The sequence below is a fragment of the Lepidochelys olivacea genome (assembly GCF_965140295.1).
Source record: "Lepidochelys olivacea isolate rLepOli2 genome assembly, chromosome: 24".
Taxonomy (NCBI): domain Eukaryota; kingdom Metazoa; phylum Chordata; order Testudines; family Cheloniidae; genus Lepidochelys; species Lepidochelys olivacea.
The window spans coordinates 5,471,317-5,491,521 of NC_140434.1; the positions used below are offsets into that span (position 1 = coordinate 5,471,317).

The window sequence follows — 20,205 nt, forward strand, 5'->3', positions numbered from 1 at the left end:
TGTTGGCAGAGCTGAGAACCCACCAACTTGTTTCCTGTAGGAGCTGGAGACTGCTGGGTAATGACAAGCGTAGGGGCAGGGAGCAGGCACCGGTCTCAGGGTGAAGCTGGAGTCAGGGTTGAGGGGTCAAGGGGTGAGCCGGAGTCATAGCCAGGTGGTCAGGAACCAGACGGGAGTGGGGAGACTGGGGCTGGAGCAGAAACTGTGTGGAGGGGGGGTCTCTGGGACCAGCTGAGCTCACTGGGTTGCCTAGTGGTCAGGCTGGAGCTGACAGGCCCCATCGGGCGGCCATCCGATGGGAGTGACCCCAAGTCACCCTTAGGAACCCCCTACTCCTCCCTACCCACCCCCAGCCTGCTCTCTGTGACTGTGCTGCTTGACTCAGCCTGGGCCTGACCCCTCTGCCCTGTCTGTCCCCCCTCCAGCGTCCGTCCGTCCCCGTGACTTGAGGATGAACTGCCCCGAGCAATCCCCGGGAGCCTGCGACGGCGCCCCCTGCAGGGCCCAGGGCCAGAAACGCCGCTGCATGTCGGCCGTGGAGCAGGGCTCCTGCCCCGACGGCAACCCGGCGGCGGATTGGGAGGTGGAGGAGGAGGAAGACGAAGACCGTTTCCTGGGCGTGCTGCTGCGGAGGTCGTGCGCGCTGAGGGCCTCCTTCCGTGAACGGGACTCCTACCGGCGCCACAGCTGGGAGCCGGGCAAGAAGCTGCAGAGCGCCCCAGACTACGACCAAATGAGGTACCCAGCCTGGCTTATGGCACCCTCTCTCCCTTCCACGGCCTGGAAGCCTGGATCCCTCACCCCACTCCTGCCATCTTGGCACCAGACTCAGAACCTAAAAAATGTGCTTGCCGCTTGACATTAATGGTGATGGGGGGTGGGGCATTAACCCCTGGAACTGGCTGCTGCAGGGTGGTGGGTGGGGTGTGTCTAGCTGCTGGGGTGTATTACTGGTGGAGATGGGGTGTTGACACCGATTGCAGAATGTTATGTGGGCAAGGGTGTGGCTTGTGGATCTTGTTTCTGAAGGGTATTTTTGGGGCAGGCAGTGTGATGTTAACCCATGGAACTGGCTGCTGCGGCTTGCTGGGCCTATCTGCTGAGCAATACTACTTACTACTGTTAACCTGTGGAATTGCTTGCCACAGGACTGCACAAAGCTTGGCAAGACCATTGAAAGGCTTAAACCACGTGGCTCACACTCAGTGATGCCGCCTGGAATAAAAATCTCAGAGGGCTCCCCATCCCTCTGCTGCAGGGCAAACCACAGCCCCTCTCCAGGCCTCAGTTTCCCCAGCTGTGAAATGATGCTGGCCTCCTTTTTAAAGTGCTTTGAGATCTACTGATGGAAAACTTTGTATCAGAGCTAGGTATTCGTGTTCTGTGTCTGTGAAGCACCTTGCACAGTGGGGCCCTGGTCTGTGGCTAGGACGCCAATCCAAATAATAATAATAGACCATGGCTCTGTCCTGCTGTGGCCGCCCCCACACTTCCTGTGCTAGCCTCTGTCCACTAACCATCTGCCCCTTTCTACTTGGTGCATGCAACTCTATTGCGTTGGCTTCCCTGTGGACTGGCTCCCATGGACTGGTCTCAGATGGGGTTGGGGGTGTGGGCTCTGATCCGGGGGGGGGGGGGGGCTGCAGCTCTGTTGTTTCTGATCTTGTCTGCCTTTGTTCAGCGGCTTTGATTTCTTTTTATCTCCCCTCGGCAGCTCGGCCCAGCGAATGGGCCCTGGGATTGATGGCAACGGCCAACAAAGCGTCACTTTGGCAGCTGGCCCGGCTTGAGCCCACACGCTGGGCTCTGCCCTACGGGGCTGATAAGCCGACCTGCTGCTTTATCTTGGGAGCTTGTTGGCTTTTGCCAGCTAAGCAGAGCCAGGCTGGGCCAGGGGTTGGATGGGAGACTGAAGTGCTCCAGGGATTCGGGGTTTAGAATTTGAACAGGTCGGGATCCAGTTCAGGCCTTTCCCTCGAAAAAGGGCAAATGTCCTAGGATGTCCACGCGAGGCGTGTCTAGTAGAGAGAGGGAAGTATTAACGCCAAGCTGCTGGTAAGACATTGTCGGGCATCCTGTGTACAAGTCTGGTCAGCCGAATTCAAGAGAGATGAATTCAGATGGTGACAAGTGCCGAGAAGGGATCACGAGGGGTCCGGGGAGCCGACCTTACAGGAGGAAAGTCTCTGGCTTGTTCAGCGTGGCACAACCAGGGCTGAGATGGAGGGGATCTGGTGACTCTCTGTGAAGACATTGGGGTGAACCCCACGGAGGGGGGATGAGCTAAAGGACAAATGTTGGCGTGAGATCAAAGGGGGACAAAGTGGCTATGAGTAAACTTCACCTGGGAATTATAAGGTTTTCCCACCATCCGAGGACGGAGGGTCTGGGACAGCCTCCCAGTAGCTAGGGGCAACAACCTAACTAGCGTTAGGAGGTGCTTCATCGGTTTCTGAAGGGGATGGTTGGAGGGGCTGCCTGTGACAGCCCGGGCTGGACCCAGTGGTCCCCTCAGGTCCTGTGTTCCGGTCCTGTCTCCAAGTAGGCAGATGGCTCCCCCTGCTGGTAGCTTGAGGTAATTGCGCGCTCAGTGGGTCACCTGCCCGTGGCAAAGACAGAGGCCTTCTTCGCTGAGAACCGGGTCCCTTGTTCCACAGTATTTCAGCTCCCCAATAAAGCCATGCATGGCAAGATCCAAGCCCCGGTGTCTGTAGCAGAGGCCGTGCCCCCTGCTTGCGTGATGGGGGAGCCGGCCCCTCTGATCTCACCCTGCCACGACGCCCACCCCCCGGCCCCTTGGTGAGTCCGGTTGAAGTGAAGACCGTTTTGCTCCGAGGGGAGCATTGGGTTTTTCTCATTCTGAGAGTGGCCGGCTCAGGCTGATGATTGGCTTTTTCGTCTGCTGTAAAGAGGCAGCTTTGAAAAATAACCAACCCCAAACCACCACCCCACTTCTGCAAACAGCGTGGAGCCCGGAGCAGGAAGTCAGGCTCTGAGATCCAGAGACCGATTCTAGAGACGCATCGGCATTTGGGGAGTAGGGGGAAGGGGAGATTGCGACGGGGGCGAGGGAGGGGTTCATCCAGGGGCCATGTTCAGCAGGCTGTGGTGAGTAGGTTGTGGTCTGTGGGAATGATTTCTATGTCAATTTCGCTATTGGTCTCTGAGCTAGGGGTGGGTGGGGGTCGGGGGGGCTGTGGTTAAGGTAAGCAACCTGGGTGTTGGAGACCTGGGCTCTGTCCTGGCCTCTGCTCCCTTGGGTTGCTTTAAGGATCCAGTGCTGTCTGCAAAACTTGAATTAGGATTCAGCTTTCCCATGCTGAAAGATGGGGGAGAGGGTGGGTTGTTGGACCCTTTTATGGGCAAGGGGTGTTCCTGCCTTGCCCCCCAGAGGCCAGGAAAGAGCAGCACGATCTGAGATGCAGCTGGTTGTGACCTCCCTGAAAAAGAATGGGTTTTTATTTTGAAGCCAGCAACAAGAGTCAAACCTCCCACTATGCTGGTGTGAAACATCTACTACTAAATCCCCCAGGGGGACGGATTAACCCTCGCCGCCCTTGCAGGGGCAGCACAGTGTCATCATTCCCCTTGTGCAAAAGGGGGAAACTGAGGCACAGAGCAGGAATGTGACCTGCACCGCAGCTTAGTGCTCCGAGCTCAGGACCTGTCCCCAGGTCTTGGAGGGGAGTTGCTGTCAGAACCGGGATGGGAGCGTGGGAGTTCTGGTTCCCGGTGCTGAGCGCAGAGCCGGGGGGCATGCGAGGTGCCCTCTGATGTGGTGGAGGGGGTGAAGCAGTTCCTGTGTGTGTTAGTTTGGATTTGGGGGTGGGGAGGCGGCTAGCAGGTTTCTGGGCCCCAGCCTCAGAGTTCTCAGCCTGGCTCTCCCTCGTCTGTTTCAGCGTGAGTTTGAAGGGCCTGGCTCCTGAGGAACTCGACTCCGCTGCGGGGCAGTTGGACAGCTTCTCCCAACACCGCAGGGACCCCCGCCGGGCCCCCATCATCCGCAGCAATGACGAGCTGGAGTCCCTGCTCTTGCAGGATGAGGAGGAGGAGGACCTGGAGCGGGCTCAGGTAGGGGATGCATCTCCTCTTCCTCCCTTGAGCACCAGGGGACTTGCCTGAAGGGGGTGGAGGGCCAGATCCTGGAAGGGGCTGAGCTTGTCCTGCCAGCTGCTGTGTGTCCTCAGCTCCCACTGGCTTTAGCGAGAGTGCTCTGCACCTCACATGATCAGTGCCCTTCTCCGCACCCCCCCCCACCTACTTGCACCTGCATGTTTGCAGCAATCATGCAACCAGCTCTCATGCTTCAGGGCCTTGTCCCGCACCTGACACGAATCAGGAAGGAATTATCCCTCCGCTTGCGCATCACTACGCACCTGGCCGCAGTTGAATCCCCAGGGGCAGCTGCCTTGCTCTGAAGCACCCGAAACGGGCCATGAGAGGCAGGGATACTGACTCAGATGGGCCAACGGTCTGATACAAGGTGTGGGGAGACCAGGCAGGAATCCAATCTGCTGTGGAGGGAGGGTGGATGCCCGCTGAGATGGACCGAGTCTGGTCTGGTAGGGAGGTGAATGGAAAATGAGATGGCTCAGCAGTGCAGTCTGGGAGGGTAAGGGGAAGTTCAGAGTAGACTCCTCAATGGGTTAAGCCAGCCAGGCAACCCCTCCCATCCCTGCCCAGCGCTCTCTGCTCCAGTCCCCATCTGTTTTCACCCTGGCTGTGCGGCTCCCTTTGTCAACACACGGTGGAAGGAGGAAGGCAGCACAGTTCCTGTTCGGGGGCGTTATCCTCGAGAAGTGATTTTTCTCTTTTGGGGAAGGGAAACGGCCAGCAGCGTCGGCGAAGGCCCGTGGAGTAAAAGTGAAGTACGGAGCCTCGTGCGAGACATGTTGCGATGGCCTGGCCGCTCGTCCGTCCGGTCCTAGATCATAGAGCCAGATGGGATGTTGTGATTGTCTTATCTGACTCGGGGTGCGGGAACCATGCCTGGGTGCTGGTGCTGGGGGGGGGCCGCATCCCTGGCTTGAAGTGGATTTCATTATATACAGGGATAACAGTTTGGTGGCTAACAGATAACAGAGGGGGGGCTCTCAGCACCCCCACTGTACAAATTGTTCCAGCCCCCCTGGAACCATGGCCGGGGGGGTCCTAGTGCCCCCACAATGGAAATATTCATGGTGGAGGCCCGCCATGGGGCATCTCTACGTCGCCACCCACCAATGTGTTCCGCTTTGCTAGAGTGACTTGGATTTGTCCCCGCCCCTTTCCCCACTCCATGTGCTGGGGGGCAGGGGGAGGAAAGAGGAGATGAGTGGGACGCCGAGGAGGGACTGGAATGGTCCCTGCGGTGCGTGGGATCATGCTGAGTGGCAGGTAGGATGCCCCAGCTTAGCCTGGTCCCTCCTTCCAGGCTCTCCCAGGCCGGGGGGGACAGGACAGGGTAGAGGGGAGGGGGCTTTTGTGCACAGGGTCCCAGCCATTGAGACTGCTGGGGGAGCGCAGGGCACCTCCCATCTCAGTAGCTCTCCTCATTATCCCTCCATTTGCCCCCCACCCTCCATTCACAGGGAGCCTACCCCCAACCCTGGTCTCATCTGCTGCATAACACAGGACTTCCCTGGGTTAATTCCTCTTTGAACCAGAGCAGATTTCAGAGAAAAACGCCCAGTCTTGATTGAAAAGTCAATCCACTACAACCTCGGGGGAGTTGTTCCCGTGGTTAATTTCCTTCCCCGTGAAAAATCTGCCCCTTGTTTCCGGCCTGGATTTGTCTGGCTTCAGCTTCCAGCCATTGGCTCATGCTCGCCCTTCCTCTACTAGACCGAAGAGCCTGTTAATTCCCGGGGTAGAGACTTACGGCCTGGGATCCAGTCACCCCTTCACCTTCCCTTTGTGAAGCTAAACAGATGGCACTGCTTGTGCGCGCCCCTCTCGGACGTGTCCTCCGATCCTTTCACCCTCTGCCTCTTCTCTCCACCTTCACCAGCCTCCTGCTGGACTTGTGGGCACCAGAAGGGGGCCCAGGATTCCAGGTGTGGTCACGCTGGGGCCAGATGCAGGTCCCCTGGTGCTTTAACAAACATCAGGGGTGTTTAACCCCTGGCTAAATTCCAGCCTGGGCCAATTCTACCGACAACTGTTCGCTGCATTTTGGTAGGGGCCTCGATCAGACCCCTGCTGCAGTAGGTGCTTCACCTACACTAGTGAGAGACCGTCCCTGCTCCAAAGAGCTGACAGCCTAAACAGAAAACTGGTGGGAGGGGAAACTGAGGCACAGAGCAGGGCAGTGACTTGTCCTGGATTGGCCAGCGGCAGACCTGGGAATGGTACTCCGGGGTCCTTAGGCCCAGTGCCAGGTAAAGGTTCCCAGGCTGGAGTACTGCTGATCTCTAGGATGCTTGCTGGTCTCCTGGCACTGGATTCCCTTTCCTCCTCTCCAGTGGACAGGAACAGGGGAGGGGGGAAGACAAGCGAAGAGCTAAAGGTGGGGGGAGAGGGGTGACTAATTTCTGCCCCGAATGAGACCACCTCAGTGCAAAAATCCACACCGTGCATTTCGGGTGTGAGCTGCCATGGGGATGGTGTGTGATGGGGAATGGTGTGGGCTGGGCAACCGAGAATGTGAGAGGGGCCCCTGACAGTGGAGGTGTACAGGCTGCTTCTTGAATCCTCTCACTCTCTCGTGGCTGCTGTGGGGCTCCACCCCAGAGGTGGCTGCTCTTTAGTGATGGCCGAAGCGATCTACATAGCTGCCCACGCAAGAGCATCTGGAGAGGCGAAATTCTTCACCGCCTCACCACAGCAACCCAACCAGCTCTCCTTGGAGCAGTGGGTGGGGGTCCCGGCCAGGGCTTTGTGGACCCACGTTCTGCTGGCAAGGGGGCGTGGCGGGGACTTTGCCCCCCTCCGGACGGGTGCTGCGGGAAACCGTGGGCACACCGCTGTGGTTTTGAGCCATTGCCCCCAGCCACCCACCCTCACCTGGTGCAGCGGGGGCAGCTGGATCCCTGCGCTGCCTGGCACCGATCCCTGCGCTTGTCCCCAGGAAGATGCCAGGAGGCTGCAGGCATATCGGACCGGGCAGAACCCCACCTCCAGCACCCTCTCCAAGTGCCTTTCCCTGAGTGGCATCGACCGCTTCCCGGATGTGGATGGTGAGTAGGGAAGGCCCCTCTGCCCCTCCATCTGGCTCCTCCAACCCCAGCCTGAGAGGCCACCCCAAGTGCTGGTGGGTGGGCGGGGGGGCGACGTCCCAAGAGGCTCGGGGCGCCCCCTTGCCGCTGTGCAGCACCACCCACAACCTCCTCCAGCTATGCTCCAAGTTCCCCACCAGGCAGTGCCGGCTACTGGCCACCAAGGAGAGAGCTGAGACCAGAGGAAATCCCCGGACCCGCTCTAGGGCGCTTGACCTGTTGGATTTTCTTCCTGGCTTAGCCTCCCTTCTTGGCGGGGAGGGTTGGGAAACAGGGGGGGGAGGGGGGGTCTCTCCCTCTGCAGTCCCCCGTCCCAGCCCAGAGGTGCTGACTTTTTGGTTCTGATGGTGGGTGCCTCTCACTGGGCCCCTCCCCCTCAGCTCTGCCCCCTTCCCTGAGAACCCCTCCCCTGAGCACCTCCTGCCCCTCCCTGCCTTATGGACACTGGGGGGGCAGAGAAGGGTCAGTGGCGGGGCAGCCGCTGAAGAGCTGGTTGGCGGCCAGCCCCAGGGGTGCTGAGCACCCCCAGAGTTGGTGCCTATGCCTGCCCCCCCGCGCCATGCTCTCATCGGACAGGGAGGAGAGGAACTGGGCCATGTTGTCACCAGCAACTGAGTGCAGCTATAAGATTGGGAAGGCCCCGCCCGGTGATAGCCATTGCCGGGCAGAGGGCAGACTCCTGCCCCTTGGGAGGAAGCCGGATCAAAGCGACCTGGGTCAGCTTCCCACCTGATCCCCTTGCTAAGGTGGGAGACTCTGCTGGGGGCAGAGAGCCAGCCCAAAGCCAGGCCCAAGCAGGCTGTAAGGGGCACATCAGCCTTTCGCTGGTGCCCTCTCCCCTGTGAGGGGAGCGACTTCTCTCTAGGGAGAGCGTTTCCCTCGGAGAGGGTCCCGTCCCGCGGTGCTGATGCTCGGTGTTCTCTCCAGCACGCTGACTGTTTCCTGTGTCTGTAAGGAAACCGCCAGGCCCTCGGCTTTGTGACCGCTGCCTTATGGGCCGCCCCTTCCTGAGCCCACCGTGCATCTCCGGCCCAGCCTTGGGTTTCAGCGGGGAGATTTCCGCGACTTTGCAGCGCGATGACATCCCCTGGCTTTCGCCCTCGGGCCAGCCCGGCTCTGAATCTCTGTACTGAGCCATCTGCTGAGCTGTTGCTTCCCTCCTAAATCAGTGAAACCCCCAAAAACTTTAGCACCGAGGTGAGGTTGCCCGGTGTGGCCTGCAGCCCTGCCAGCATGGGGAGAGAGGTGAAACTTAAACAGCTCATTCCTGCCCTTAGGGTGCACAACAGAAGTTATCAGAGCCGGGCAATTTTGTAAATTGCTAGTTCTAGGGGGCTGTATCTCAAGACCCCCTTACTCAAAGGGCCCCAGAGCTGGACCATTAGCCATACCCCTCCCCCTAAGGTGACACAGCACGTAGCAAGACAGTCAGAGCACTTGGAGTAGTTGACCGTTAGACAGAAAGCAAGACTCAACGTTAACTGGAGCCGGCGCTCTGCTATTACGTTCCTGTGTTCTCCGGTCCTGACCCCGAGCCTTGCGGTATCTCTAGGAAGCTGCAGGGTGCTGGATCGGTGTCATAATGGTTTGTTTAGTGTAGCTGTAGCCCACAGGACGTGGATCGTGCTGGGAACCTCTTCATTGGCCTCTGGGCTACGGCTTCCTACCGTCTTTTTGTTTTTGCCTTTGCAGAAATCCCCCTCTTCGCTTCTGGGACGGACCTCACCAATGGGTAAGGCTCAGAGGTGTTTGCTCGTCGTCAAGCTGTTTCTGGGTGTGTTACAGTGGAGGGACTGTACTTGGAGAAGGAGGATGGTCCTCTGTGGGTAAGACGGAGGTGTTTGCCTCAGGCGGTCTGGGTTCTGGCTCTGGTATAGGCTCCTTGTGTGACCTTGGGCAAGGCTGCTCCGTGGCTCAGTTTTCCCACCTGTAAAGTGGGATTAATGATCCTGACCTCCTCTTTTAAAGCACTTTGAGACCTATTCATGAGAGGAGCTTCATCACTGTCGGGCTTGTTGTTATCCCTTTGTTTCTCTTTTCTATGTTTCTGAGTTTTTCAGGGCAGGGGCTGTCTCTCACTAGGTCTGTGTACCATGCCTAGCATGATCTCAGCAGCCACCTCTTGATGCTACCATAATACAATAATAATAAACCATTCCCCAAGCCCTGAATGGTTAAGAGGCTAAGGACTCCTGTTAGTCCAGTACCGTATGGAGCAGGTTTAATTGACGCCAGGCTTCAAATGGGCTGAGAACCTCGATTCCCCCCTTGCTGTTGCTGAATTGGTGGCTTCAGAATCATGAGTCAGGCCCTTCTCCCCCCCCTCCCCCCGGCAAATCACGAGATTTAAAAAATAAAACCAGTAAACTTGAGGTTCTTTTTATTTACCTTCTGGTTTTGGAGCCAATGGGATTCACATTTTCAAGCTTCTGTTTGCAATTGTGAGAGCTAGAAACTTGCTTAAAAAAAAAAAAAGCAGCAACAGCTGAGATTCTCTCCTAATCCCATGACTCCAGGAGCGGGCGCTTTAAGAAAAGACACCAAATATCATAAGTAGGGCCCTACCAAATTCATGGAACATTTTGGTGAATTTCACAGCCAGAGGGTTTTAAAATTGGTCAATTTCACGATTTCGGATGTTTACCTCCTGAAATTTCAGGGTGTTGTAACTTTGGGGGTCCCGACTGAAAAGGGGATCATGGCGGGGTGGGGTCACAAGGCGGGGGGGGGGGGGGACGGTGTCGCAGGATTGCCACCCTCACTTCTGCGCTGAGCCCAGCTCTGAAGGCAGCAGCCCCGGAGCTTCCTGCAGGAGGAGGTTCCCGGAGGTGGAGGTGACGCCAATCTCCCCTGCCCTGCTGGAAGTGCCCCAGCTGGGGGCCCCGAGCTGCTAGTCCCGACCAGAGTCCAAGGACCCCGGCCAATTTGGAGGGCCCCGGAAAAATGGGCACCCTGAGCCCCAGCAGGAACTGGGGTGGGGGTAGCGGGGGGGCTGAATGCCCAAGCACAGACACCCTCAGGCTGCTGCAGCGCCGAAGTGAGGGTGGGGATGCACCACCCTCCCTTCTGTGTTGCCTCTGGAGGTGGGTCTGATCTCACCACTGAGAACCTGCTGTACAGGGGAAGGACAAGTCCTGTCCCTTCCCAGCCTGGCCAGGACTAGCAGTGCTCCCGGCAGGGGCGGTCCCAGCAGCAAGGGGGAGACTGGATTTCATGGGGAAGGGCTTATTTCGTGGTCTGTGACACATCTTTCACCGCTGTGAAATTGGTAGGGCCCTAATTCGTGCGATTCCTGATACAAATCGCACTGCAATGGTGGGAAAAGTTTCCCTTGTGTGGATAGAGTCATAGAAGCATATGACAAGCTGCTGAGAGCTATTTAATGCCTGAAGATTTGCTTGAATAAAGGATCTAGTGCACATTTACCAGCGTGCCGATCCACAGAGATGTTTAGGCTCCTGATTTCAGTGGAAGTTAGGAACCTAAATACCTTTGTGGATCTGGGCCCAGCGGACTCCAGTACCTAACTCCGATGAGAGGGAGTTCTGGATGACAGAGGGTTTAATGCATCTGGGCGTCCCAGCCGTCAATTTCATTTGGTTTGCTCAAGCATCCTCTTGAGCTCACTCGTTTCCAAAGTCCTTTCCCGGGCACGTCCAGCTGCTGCGTCGCGGCCCCTGGATGTCACGATCCCGGTCGGCTCATGGAATGTGACTGATGCAAACCCTGAGTAACTCGTCTGAGTCAGGCAGCCAGACTCTCCCGGCTGCAGGGCCCCAGTTCTCACTGCTGTATTAGCCCAGCCAGCATGCTGGGGTTTGCTACGGCTCTTGGGGCCCCGGCCAAAGCCACCTCAAGAGGAATGGGAAGGAGTAGGTTCAGTTCCCTGCTCTGCCGCAGACTCCCCGGTGTGAGTTGGCTAAGTCTATGTCTACACTGCAATTAGACACCCGCCGTCTACACTGCAATTAGACACCCGCCGTCTACACTGCAATTAGACACCCGCTGCTGGCCCCTGCCAGCTGACTCAGCCGGAGCTCAGTTCAGGCTGCAGCCCAAGCTCTGGGGCCTTCCCACCTCGCAGGGTCCTAGAGCCCAGCCACCAGACTGAGGCACAACTTCAAAGCAGAGCTGGTTTTAGAGGACTAGAGGTTTTAGCGTGAGCCCCACCATCTGCGGATCCGGGCTGGGAGGCCCACTCCAATACACTGCGCAGTCTCTCCTGTGACTGATCAGCCACCTCCCGCTGGGCTTGATCAACTGACTCTAAAAGCCAGCGTGCGTCTCCGGCGGGAAGCGGGTGGGTTTTTGTGCCGAGGGCCGGAGGAAGAGCTGCATCTGTACAGTGTGGGAGTTGTTACCTGATGGGTTGGGTGTCTGAAGCTCAAACTGTGCCCCTCAGAAAGGGGCTGAGAAGAGTCTGGGCATGTGGGGTCAGCCCTTCTTGGGCTGGGGGAGACAGGCCAGGAGCCTGCAACCGGGTTCAGTTCCTTGCTGCACCACAGGGGCTGTGGGTGACCTTGGGCAAATCACTTAGGCCAGATCCTCAAAGGTATTTAATAGGGCTGTCAAGTGATTGCGCGATTAATCGTGATTAATTTTTTAAATTAAAAAAAGTAATTGCATGATTAATTGCATTGTTAAACAATAATAGAATACCATTTATTTAAATATTTGTGGATTATTTTCAAATATATTGATTTCCGTTACAACACAGAATACAAAGTGTACAGTGTTCATTTTCTATTTATTTTTGAACACAAATATTTGCACTGTAAAAAACCAAAATAAATGGTATTTTCCAATTCTTCTAATACAAGTACTGTAGTGCAATCTCTTTATCATGAAAGTTGAACTTACAAATGTCGAATTATATACAAAAAAAACTGCATGGAAAAATAAAACAATGTAAAACTTTAGTGCCTACAAGTCCACTCAGTCCTACTTCTTGTTTAGCCAATCGTCCAGACAAACAAGTTTGGTTACATTTGCAGGAGATAATGGTGCCCACTTCTTGTTTACAATGTCACTTGAAAATGAGAACAGGCATTCGCATGGCACTGTTGTAACCAGCGTCTCAAGGTATTTATGTGCCAGAAGCGCTAAAGATTAGTATGTCCCTTCGTGGTTCATCCACCATTCCAGGGGACATGCGTCCATGCTGATGACGGGTTCTGCTTGATAACAGTTCAAAGCAGAGTGGACCGATGCATGTTCATTTTCATCATCTGAGTCAGATGCCACCAGCAGAAGGTTGATTTTCTTTTTTGGTAGTTCGGGTTCTGTAGTTTCCGCATCGGATTGTTGCTCTTTTAAGACTTCTGAAAGCATGCGCCATGCCTCGTCCTTCTCAGATTTTGGTCAGCACTTGAAATTCTTAAACCTTGGGTCGCGTACTGTAGCTATCTTTAGAAATCTCACACTGGTACCTTCTTTGCATTTTGTCAAATCTGCAGTGACATGTTCGTAAATCAAACACGTGCTGGGTCATCATCCGAGACTGCTAGAACATGAAATCTATGGCAGAATGTGGGTAAAACAGAGCAGGGACATACAATTCTCCCCAAGGAGTTCAGTCACAAATGTAATTAACGCACTATTTTTTTAACAAACATCATCATCACGGAAACATGAAGGGGCATACAAATATTTAGCATATCTGGCAAGTAAATACCTTACAATGCTGGCTACAAAAGTGCCATGCGAATGCCGGTTCTCACTTTCTGGTGACACTGTAAATAAGAAGCAGGCAGCAGGGTCTCCTGCAAAGGTAAACAAACTTGTTTGTCTTAGCGATTGGCTGAGCAAGAAGTAGGACTGAGTGGACTTGTAGGCTCTAAAGTTTTGCATTGTTTTGTTTTTGAGTGCAGTTACGTAACAACAAAAATCTACATTTGTAAGTTACGCTTTCAGGAGAGAGCTTGCACTACGGTACTTGTCTGAGGTGAATTGAAAAATACTATTCTTTTGGTTATCCTTTGTACTGTGCAAATATTTGTAATAAACATAATATAAGGTGAGCAGTGTACACTTTGTATTCTGTGTTGCAATAGAAATCAATATATTTGACACTGTAGAAAAACATCCAAAAATATTTAATAAACAAGAGAATGCCAATTGAAATTTAACAGTGCGATTAACTTTTTTGAGTTAATCATGTGAGTTAACTGTGATTAATTGACAGCCCTAGTATTTAGGTGTCTAACTTCAACAGAAATTAGGGGGGCCTAAATCAGGAGTGGAACTCCCTAAAAGTGGGTGGGGGGCCCACTGGCACCTGAGGCCCTGCCCCTGTGCTGCCCCTTCCCCTCAGGCCCCACCCCTGTGCCTCCCCTTTCCTCTGAGACTCTGCCCCCAAGGTGCTCCTCTCCGTGCCCCCCCATCGCTCACCCTTATGGCCGGTAAAAAGTGATGGGGCCATGACCCCCTGGACCCCCCTGTTCCGGTGCCCCTGGCCTAAATACCCGTGTGGTTTTGGGCCTTCATCTCTGCATGTCTCAGTTCCACCTCTGGATGCTGGAGATAACAGTGCTTCCTGCCTCGCAGAGATGCTGTGAGGATAAACGTTTCACAGAGTGATGGGGGCTCAGTAAGGGGGCCAGAGAGAAATATGCCCTTTAGAAGGAGACTAGCTCCAACCTAGGGGTGTAGAAAAGGCTTGAATGCCGCTTCTGGCAGGAGAAGGACCTGCGGGCAGGGGCAGAGGCGGTCCTGCTGAGAAAATCTTTAGCGATGCTCCAAGCTGGGTAGAAAGCTTCTGTTTTATCCCCCTCTGGTTGTGGTCACAAACCCAGCATGGGCTGTGCTGAGAGGGCAGGATTGGGGCGTACTTCATTCACTGGCTGGCCCAGGCGGACAGTCAGCTGTGGCCACCTGCCTGCTATTAACAGGCTTCATTCATATTTATGCCTTGGGCAAAGCCTCCCCCAGGCGGGGTGTCCTGGCATCTGCAGAGACTGCTGGTCTCTGCTTCCAGTGGAAGGGGGGTATTTGTTGCAGATAGTAAGGGAAGGGTTTGAGATTCCTGGGAGGCTGGTACAAGACTTGTAAAGATTTGAAGATGCAGATAGGCACCCTGCTGAAAATCACTCAAGGCACCAAAATGCCTTAACAGATCTGGTCTCAGGCCTGGCCAATCTGTCATAGTTCACTGCCTTCGCATATTACAGCATTGCCATCTCTGGCTGCTTTATTGCAAGTCTTATGCTATTTAGTGGGGTTTTTCCTTAAAGCTCTAGCTCCTGGGGTCATGTGATGGGAGACCCTCTGCTTTCTTTCTTTCTTTCTTTTTTTTTTTTTTTTTTTATTAAAGTAAGTTTCTAGCTCTCTTGTAAAGTTTGGAGATGTGATTCCCTAAAAGCTCAAAAGGCAGAAAGCAAACTAAAAGAGCACCCGACATTAGTTACTTTTCAAAGTTTCAGGATTTTTAAAGTAAAATGGGTGGGTGGGCTTTTCTGTGGGGAGGGGACTGGTTCATTATTTTGGAATGCTTGGGATGGCAATACTCCTGTTAGGCTCTTCGAGTAGATGACTCTAGCTGGATGACTGGTAGAGTTGTTTCAGAAATGCATTTTGTTTTTTTAAGTTGATGAAAGTGGGGAGTGGGGGTTGTTTTCCCCTCCCTGTTTGGGTTTTCATTTAAAACAAAAATCAAGAGTCTTTTTTTCTTTTTCTAGTTGGCGGCGGGAGGCGCAGGGGGGCGGGGGTGGTGTTCAGGTTTGGCTTTTTTTTTTTTTTTTTTTTTAAACAAAAAAAATCTGGATGAAATTTGGTTTCCTCAGGGAAGTTTCTAGTGTTTTTTGGGGGGGGAAAAATGTGGACAAAAAAGTTTCAACCAGCTGTGCTCATTGAGATAGTGTTGTTCATCCCATCCCTGTGACATTATCCAGTATTGCCTACTGGTGAGAGCCCAGGCCACGGAGATTAGATCCTGCACACAGTTGGAGGAGATCCTTTCTGTCTTTAATCTGCAACTCTGTTGTCTATTTGCCACTTGGTGGGTGACTTTGGGTAAGTTGCTTCCCCATTCCGTGCCTCAGTTTCCCCATCCGTAACGGACAGATGATGATTATGTTCCTAGCCAGTGTATTCATGTGTGCTGGACTTGCCCGCCACCCCCACTTTTTGAGCACATGGAGGCTGCGTTAATTTTCATCCACCACAAACTCCTCCCTCAATGAGATTTCTGTGGCCAGGGTCTATGCTGCTAGAAGCCAGCATAGACCATGAAGTGTATCTAGTCCAGCGGTAGCAGAACTGGGAACAGAACCCACCACCTGCTCTTCCTACGCTAGACCCGGCTCCCCTCCCAGAGCTAGAAAAGAGAACCCATGTCCTGCTGCTCTGACCATCAGACTCCACTCTCGGGGCTGGGAATGCAAAGCTTGGGCTTGTGATTCCCTTGCTCTGACCGCTAGACCCCACCATTTCCCTGAATGTCTTCTGAGCTGCCTGTCACACACTGTCCTCCATTGTTTGCATCTGTGTCAGGCGGGGCAGCCAGCGCCGAGGGATCTGTCGCTGGAGCTGGTGGGAGGGGATGAATGGAGCCACGGGCTACCAGCAATTGCTCGTGGAGAGCAGCTTCCCAATTTGGAGCTGACTTGAAAAGAAAAATATCGGTTCATTCTGGCCAGTCCTTGCGAAAAAGCAGGGGTGAAATCCTGCTGGCCTGGGGCAGAACTCCCAGGGATCCAGTGAAAGCTGTGAGTTAAATCAGAACATGTCCCTGTGCTACTAAAAGCACCTCAGGTTATTAGAATTACCAGGGTTTAGGACAGGAAGTGAAGACGTAGCCCATATTCAATTGAAACTGCAGGGGGAGGTGGCTGGAATGTAGCTACCCAAACTGGACTTTACCCTCCCCTATTTCTGCTGTTTGTTTACCTCTGCTGGACTTCAGTGGGACTAGTCAGTTTCATTTGTATTTAAGGTTGAATTCACATCTAGGCTGTAGCTAAGGCATTGGACTGGGACTCTGGAGACCTGAGTTCAAGTCTGGTCTCCTTCTGTGACCTTAGGTAAGTCACTTAGGCCCAGATCCTCAAAGGTACTTGGGTGCCCCAAATCCCATTGATTTCAATAGGAGTTAGGAACCTCAATACCTCTGACTGAGGATCTGTGCCTCAGTTTCCTAATCTGTTATATGGGGGAAAATAATTCTTCTCTTGCTGAGTTAGTGTGAAAACTTGTGTGCTCTCTTGGACCTTTTCTACGCACACAATCTTGTGCCACTTCACCCACACCAGTATGGTTCAAGCCATGCAATCCCTTTAGTGTGTAGGGACATGTTGAGTCTTGAGAAGAGAAGACAGGCGGGGAGAGGAGGGGAGCTGAAAACTGTCTTCAAATATGTTAGGGGGTGTTACAAAGAGGACAGTGATCAATCATTCTCTGTGTCCATGGAAGGCAGGACAAGAAGTTATGGGCTTAATCTGCAGCAAGGGAGATTGAGGTTAGATATTAGGAAAATCTTTCTAACTCTCGGGGGAGTTAGGCTCTGGAACAGGCTTGCAAGGGAGGTTGTGGAATCCCCGTCATTGGAGGTTTTAAGGACAGGGATGTCAGAGATGGTCTGGGTTTACTTGGTCCTGCCCAGCTGGACTTGATAACCTCTTGATGTCCCTTCCAGCCCTGCAGTGCTGTAATTCTTTGTAGGGCTCCTAGCACAATAGGCCCCCGCTCTTGGTTGCGATCTTGAGGTGACTGTAATCTCTTTGAGGCAGAGACTGTCTTTCTGTTCTGTGTCTGTACAGCGCCTAGCACTGTGGGGCCCTGGTCCATGACTGGGACTTCTAGGTGCTCACGATACAAATATTAGATGCTACTGTAATACAAACAGTTAATAATAAGCTTGGCGAAGGATAATCTTGAGACATCAACGATGGGTTGTTTTTAATGGGATCGCTCATTAGGTTTTAAAAAACTAGGTTTTAAAAACTTTTTACAACCCAACCTAATGCTGACTTTGTCCCCATTCACCATTTGAGATCATTCTGCCATCAGTGCATCGCCCCGGAAACGAGTGCTGGGGTTCATATGACTTCAGTGCAGGGTGGGATACAGGTGCCGGGGCTGGGAAGGGAACAGAAAGACTTTAGATAGTTGCAAACTGGTGAGGTGGGTGGGGACAAGTGAAAGGTGACTCTTTTCATGTGTTGAGTCTGATTTAGCTGGAAACTTCCTCCTCCTGTTGGGAAAGTCCCTCTACAGCCAGATCTATGCTTAAAGGTTTCGCCAGCCTAGCAGTGAGGGGTGTGATTGTTTAATGACACAACCGTGCCGCAAAAGCCCTAGTGTGGAAAAGTGCTTTTGCCACCGTCGTCGATTTTTCACTCCCCAAATCAGGACCAGCGATACCGGCAATGAGCTCTTTTGCTGGTATAAATGCATCCAGGCCAGGAGGGTTTTGCTAGTGTGGCTATGCTGGCAAAGCTTTTCAATGCAGACAAGGCCAAAATTAGTGGGGCCATGCTGGGTGGGAGCTGGGTGGTACCCTGGGAAGGCACCCTGGAAATCTTTACTCCTTCCAAGAGTGCTGGCTCCCTGCCCAGGAAAGGGTCAGGGAAAAACCTTGAATTGGGGTCTGTGGACCATGTGGGAATGAAATTCCGCCTCCTTAATCCCCTGACTCCTGGAGCTGGGGACTTTAAGAAAAACCCCACACGATACTGCCAGAGTTGGCAACGCTGAATTGTCCTTGACAGCCAAGCCCATGCTGCATGCACTGGCCTCATTGTATTCCCTTCCCTCCCTGTTGATTGCAGCCAGGGGTGGGGGTGACCAGCTCACCCCGTCCAACCAGCTTTCAGCTGCCGTTTATCCCTGCGGTTGCAATGAGAACGTGGCCCCCTTTCCAGCCAGCAGGCGCGCTGCATGCCTCCGAGCCGTGTGGGACAAAAGCTCTTTGCGGCCACGCAGACATGTTAACTGACCTCTCCTTAATGGGTCTGCCATCCTCAGAATTCCCCACCGTTAATTAGCGCAAAGGCTCATTCCCCACCCTGCTTCGCAGACAGAGGTGCCCTTGTGCGCGACGCCGGCCCCCTGGGAGCCTGGCCCATGTTTGCTCAGGGCCCTGGCACCGTTGTTCTCAGTGGGCGATGTGAGAGGTGCCAGATCATGGCCCTGGATTGGGGCAGTGGCAGGGCAAGCCCCACCCCTGCCAATCGTGTTGTCCCCTAGTATCTGTAAGACAGTGAAGCCCAGAGCAGGAATGCAGCTCCCCCTGCTAAGAGCACGGGGGGGCTCCCTCTCGCCCCAGGCTTGGGGTAAGCAGCTCCCCATCCCGTAAGCAGCACCTCCAGCCTCACCCCACAGCTCTGCCCCCCACACCCCGAACACCCTGTCTCCTTGGGTGGTGCAATAAGAACTCCTGTGTTGCAATCTTCTTTAACCCTGGGGAAAGCACAAGACCCCAGCATGAGCAGGGCCCTGTTGTACCTGGTGATGGCCACACCTGGAGATGCTGCCTGTCCTGAGCCCGTGTCCTCTAGGGCCAAGGGGAGATGGCTCCCTGTGGCCTGTCCTGCTAGGGGCTAGGCTGAGACCTTCCTGCTCATTTCACGTCTGTCCCCAGGTGGCTGCCAGCATGGCGTAAAGCAGCTGTAGGTGCGAGGCAGCTGGAATCTCACACTCCCATCTCACCTCCTAGGCCCTTGGGCTGGCTTTGACTGTGATCCTCTGCCTGGCACCTCCCCACCATGCCAGGCTGCAGATGTCCAAGTCCTCGCCCCTGCCCCCCAGCCCCGCCCTGCCGAGAGGATTACCATGATCTCAATCCATCCATCCCCTGTCACAGCCCATTCCCATCTTCATTAGGGGGAACCGGCCAGCTGGGGGCTTTGTTATTTCAGGGTTGGGATTATTGAGCGGTGCCTCTCCCCTGGCTTTGATAAAGGCCGATCTCTCGCTGGCTGCCTGCAGGGCGCCGGGTATACAGAGGGTAACTGGAAGCTGCATGGGCTGGACTATGTGCCGGGCACTGAGCCGTCAGTGCTAACCTGGCCTAGATCTGCGTCTGTTTCACACCGTGGATGGGACCCTTTTCTCTCTGCCTTCCCTTCCCCTTGGTCAGCCCAAACAAGAGCCTGTTTCGGGGGATGGGGGAAAGGGGGCTTTCTTATCGCTCTGCATCTCTTGGCTTTGGAATCAGGTCTCTGCCTTGGACCTACCCCTGTCCTCGCTCTGTGTGTGTGTAACATACTTGTAGTCTCTGCAGGGGTGACTTCTGGAGCACACCTCACCCTGGCAAGGCACGGGTAGCGAAAGACCCAGAATGAGGGACCCCCGTAATGCTAATGTAGGAAACTTACCCTGCTGGAAAGGCGTCTATTCCTTTACCATGGATGGCTCTTTCTGTGACCCTGGTGCTAAGGGTCTGCATTCCTGATGGCGGTGACAGCAAGGGGAACGCTGGCTTTTGACCGAGCCTTGGGACTGAAATTTCTGTGCGGAGACAGGCAAGCGACTTGCCCAAGGCCACCCAGGAGGCTAGTGGCAGGGCTGGGATTAGAACCCACGTAGCCTGGGTAGTCCCTTAACCACAAGTCCATCCTTCCTCTCGGGGTACAGCCGGCAGATTCCCACCCTGATTCCTGCCTGGGGCCCAGTGACTTGTGGCAGGTCTCTTCGAAGGGCGCCCAATCTTGATGTCAGGACAGTGGGATCGGCTGGAGGTGGGAGGATGGGAGGAATTTACCTGTGGTGCTCCCCCCAACCACCCCCTTCTCGTTGATTGGTGCGGACTTGTTCGTGTCCCATCTCTCTGGATCAACAGGGTTATAAGCTGCTGCCCATCACCGTGGCTTCTGAGCGCCTGAGCTCAGGGGTGTGTGAAATCCCGCCCCCCCTTTCCTTCCTGTGCAAAGGGGTTGAGGCTACAAACCCAGTGGCCCAGCCCAACATCTAAGGCTGCCTAAGCAAACAGAGGGCTCTGTGTGCGCTACCCCCGGCTGGGGGCGCTGGCCCCTCCCTATTTCCTGCCCTTTTAACAACAACAAGAAAACAG

At 54.3% G+C, this 20,205-nt stretch overlaps 1 protein-coding gene across 6 annotated transcripts in view; it reads left to right on the plus strand.

The window, feature by feature from the left end:
- Positions 1-20,205, plus strand: part of ARHGEF2 (Rho/Rac guanine nucleotide exchange factor 2) — a 136,059-nt gene that overhangs the window by 25,283 nt on the left and 90,571 nt on the right. For all 6 annotated transcript variants that reach the window (XM_084613513.1, XM_084613518.1, XM_084613517.1 and 3 more), the window contains exons 2-5: positions 426-738; positions 3,900-4,071; positions 7,049-7,157; positions 8,889-8,928. In XM_084613513.1, the coding sequence (XP_084469639.1) occupies positions 426-738; positions 3,900-4,071; positions 7,049-7,157; positions 8,889-8,928 (634 nt within the window). The remainder of the gene's footprint in view (positions 1-425; positions 739-3,899; positions 4,072-7,048; positions 7,158-8,888; positions 8,929-20,205) is intronic.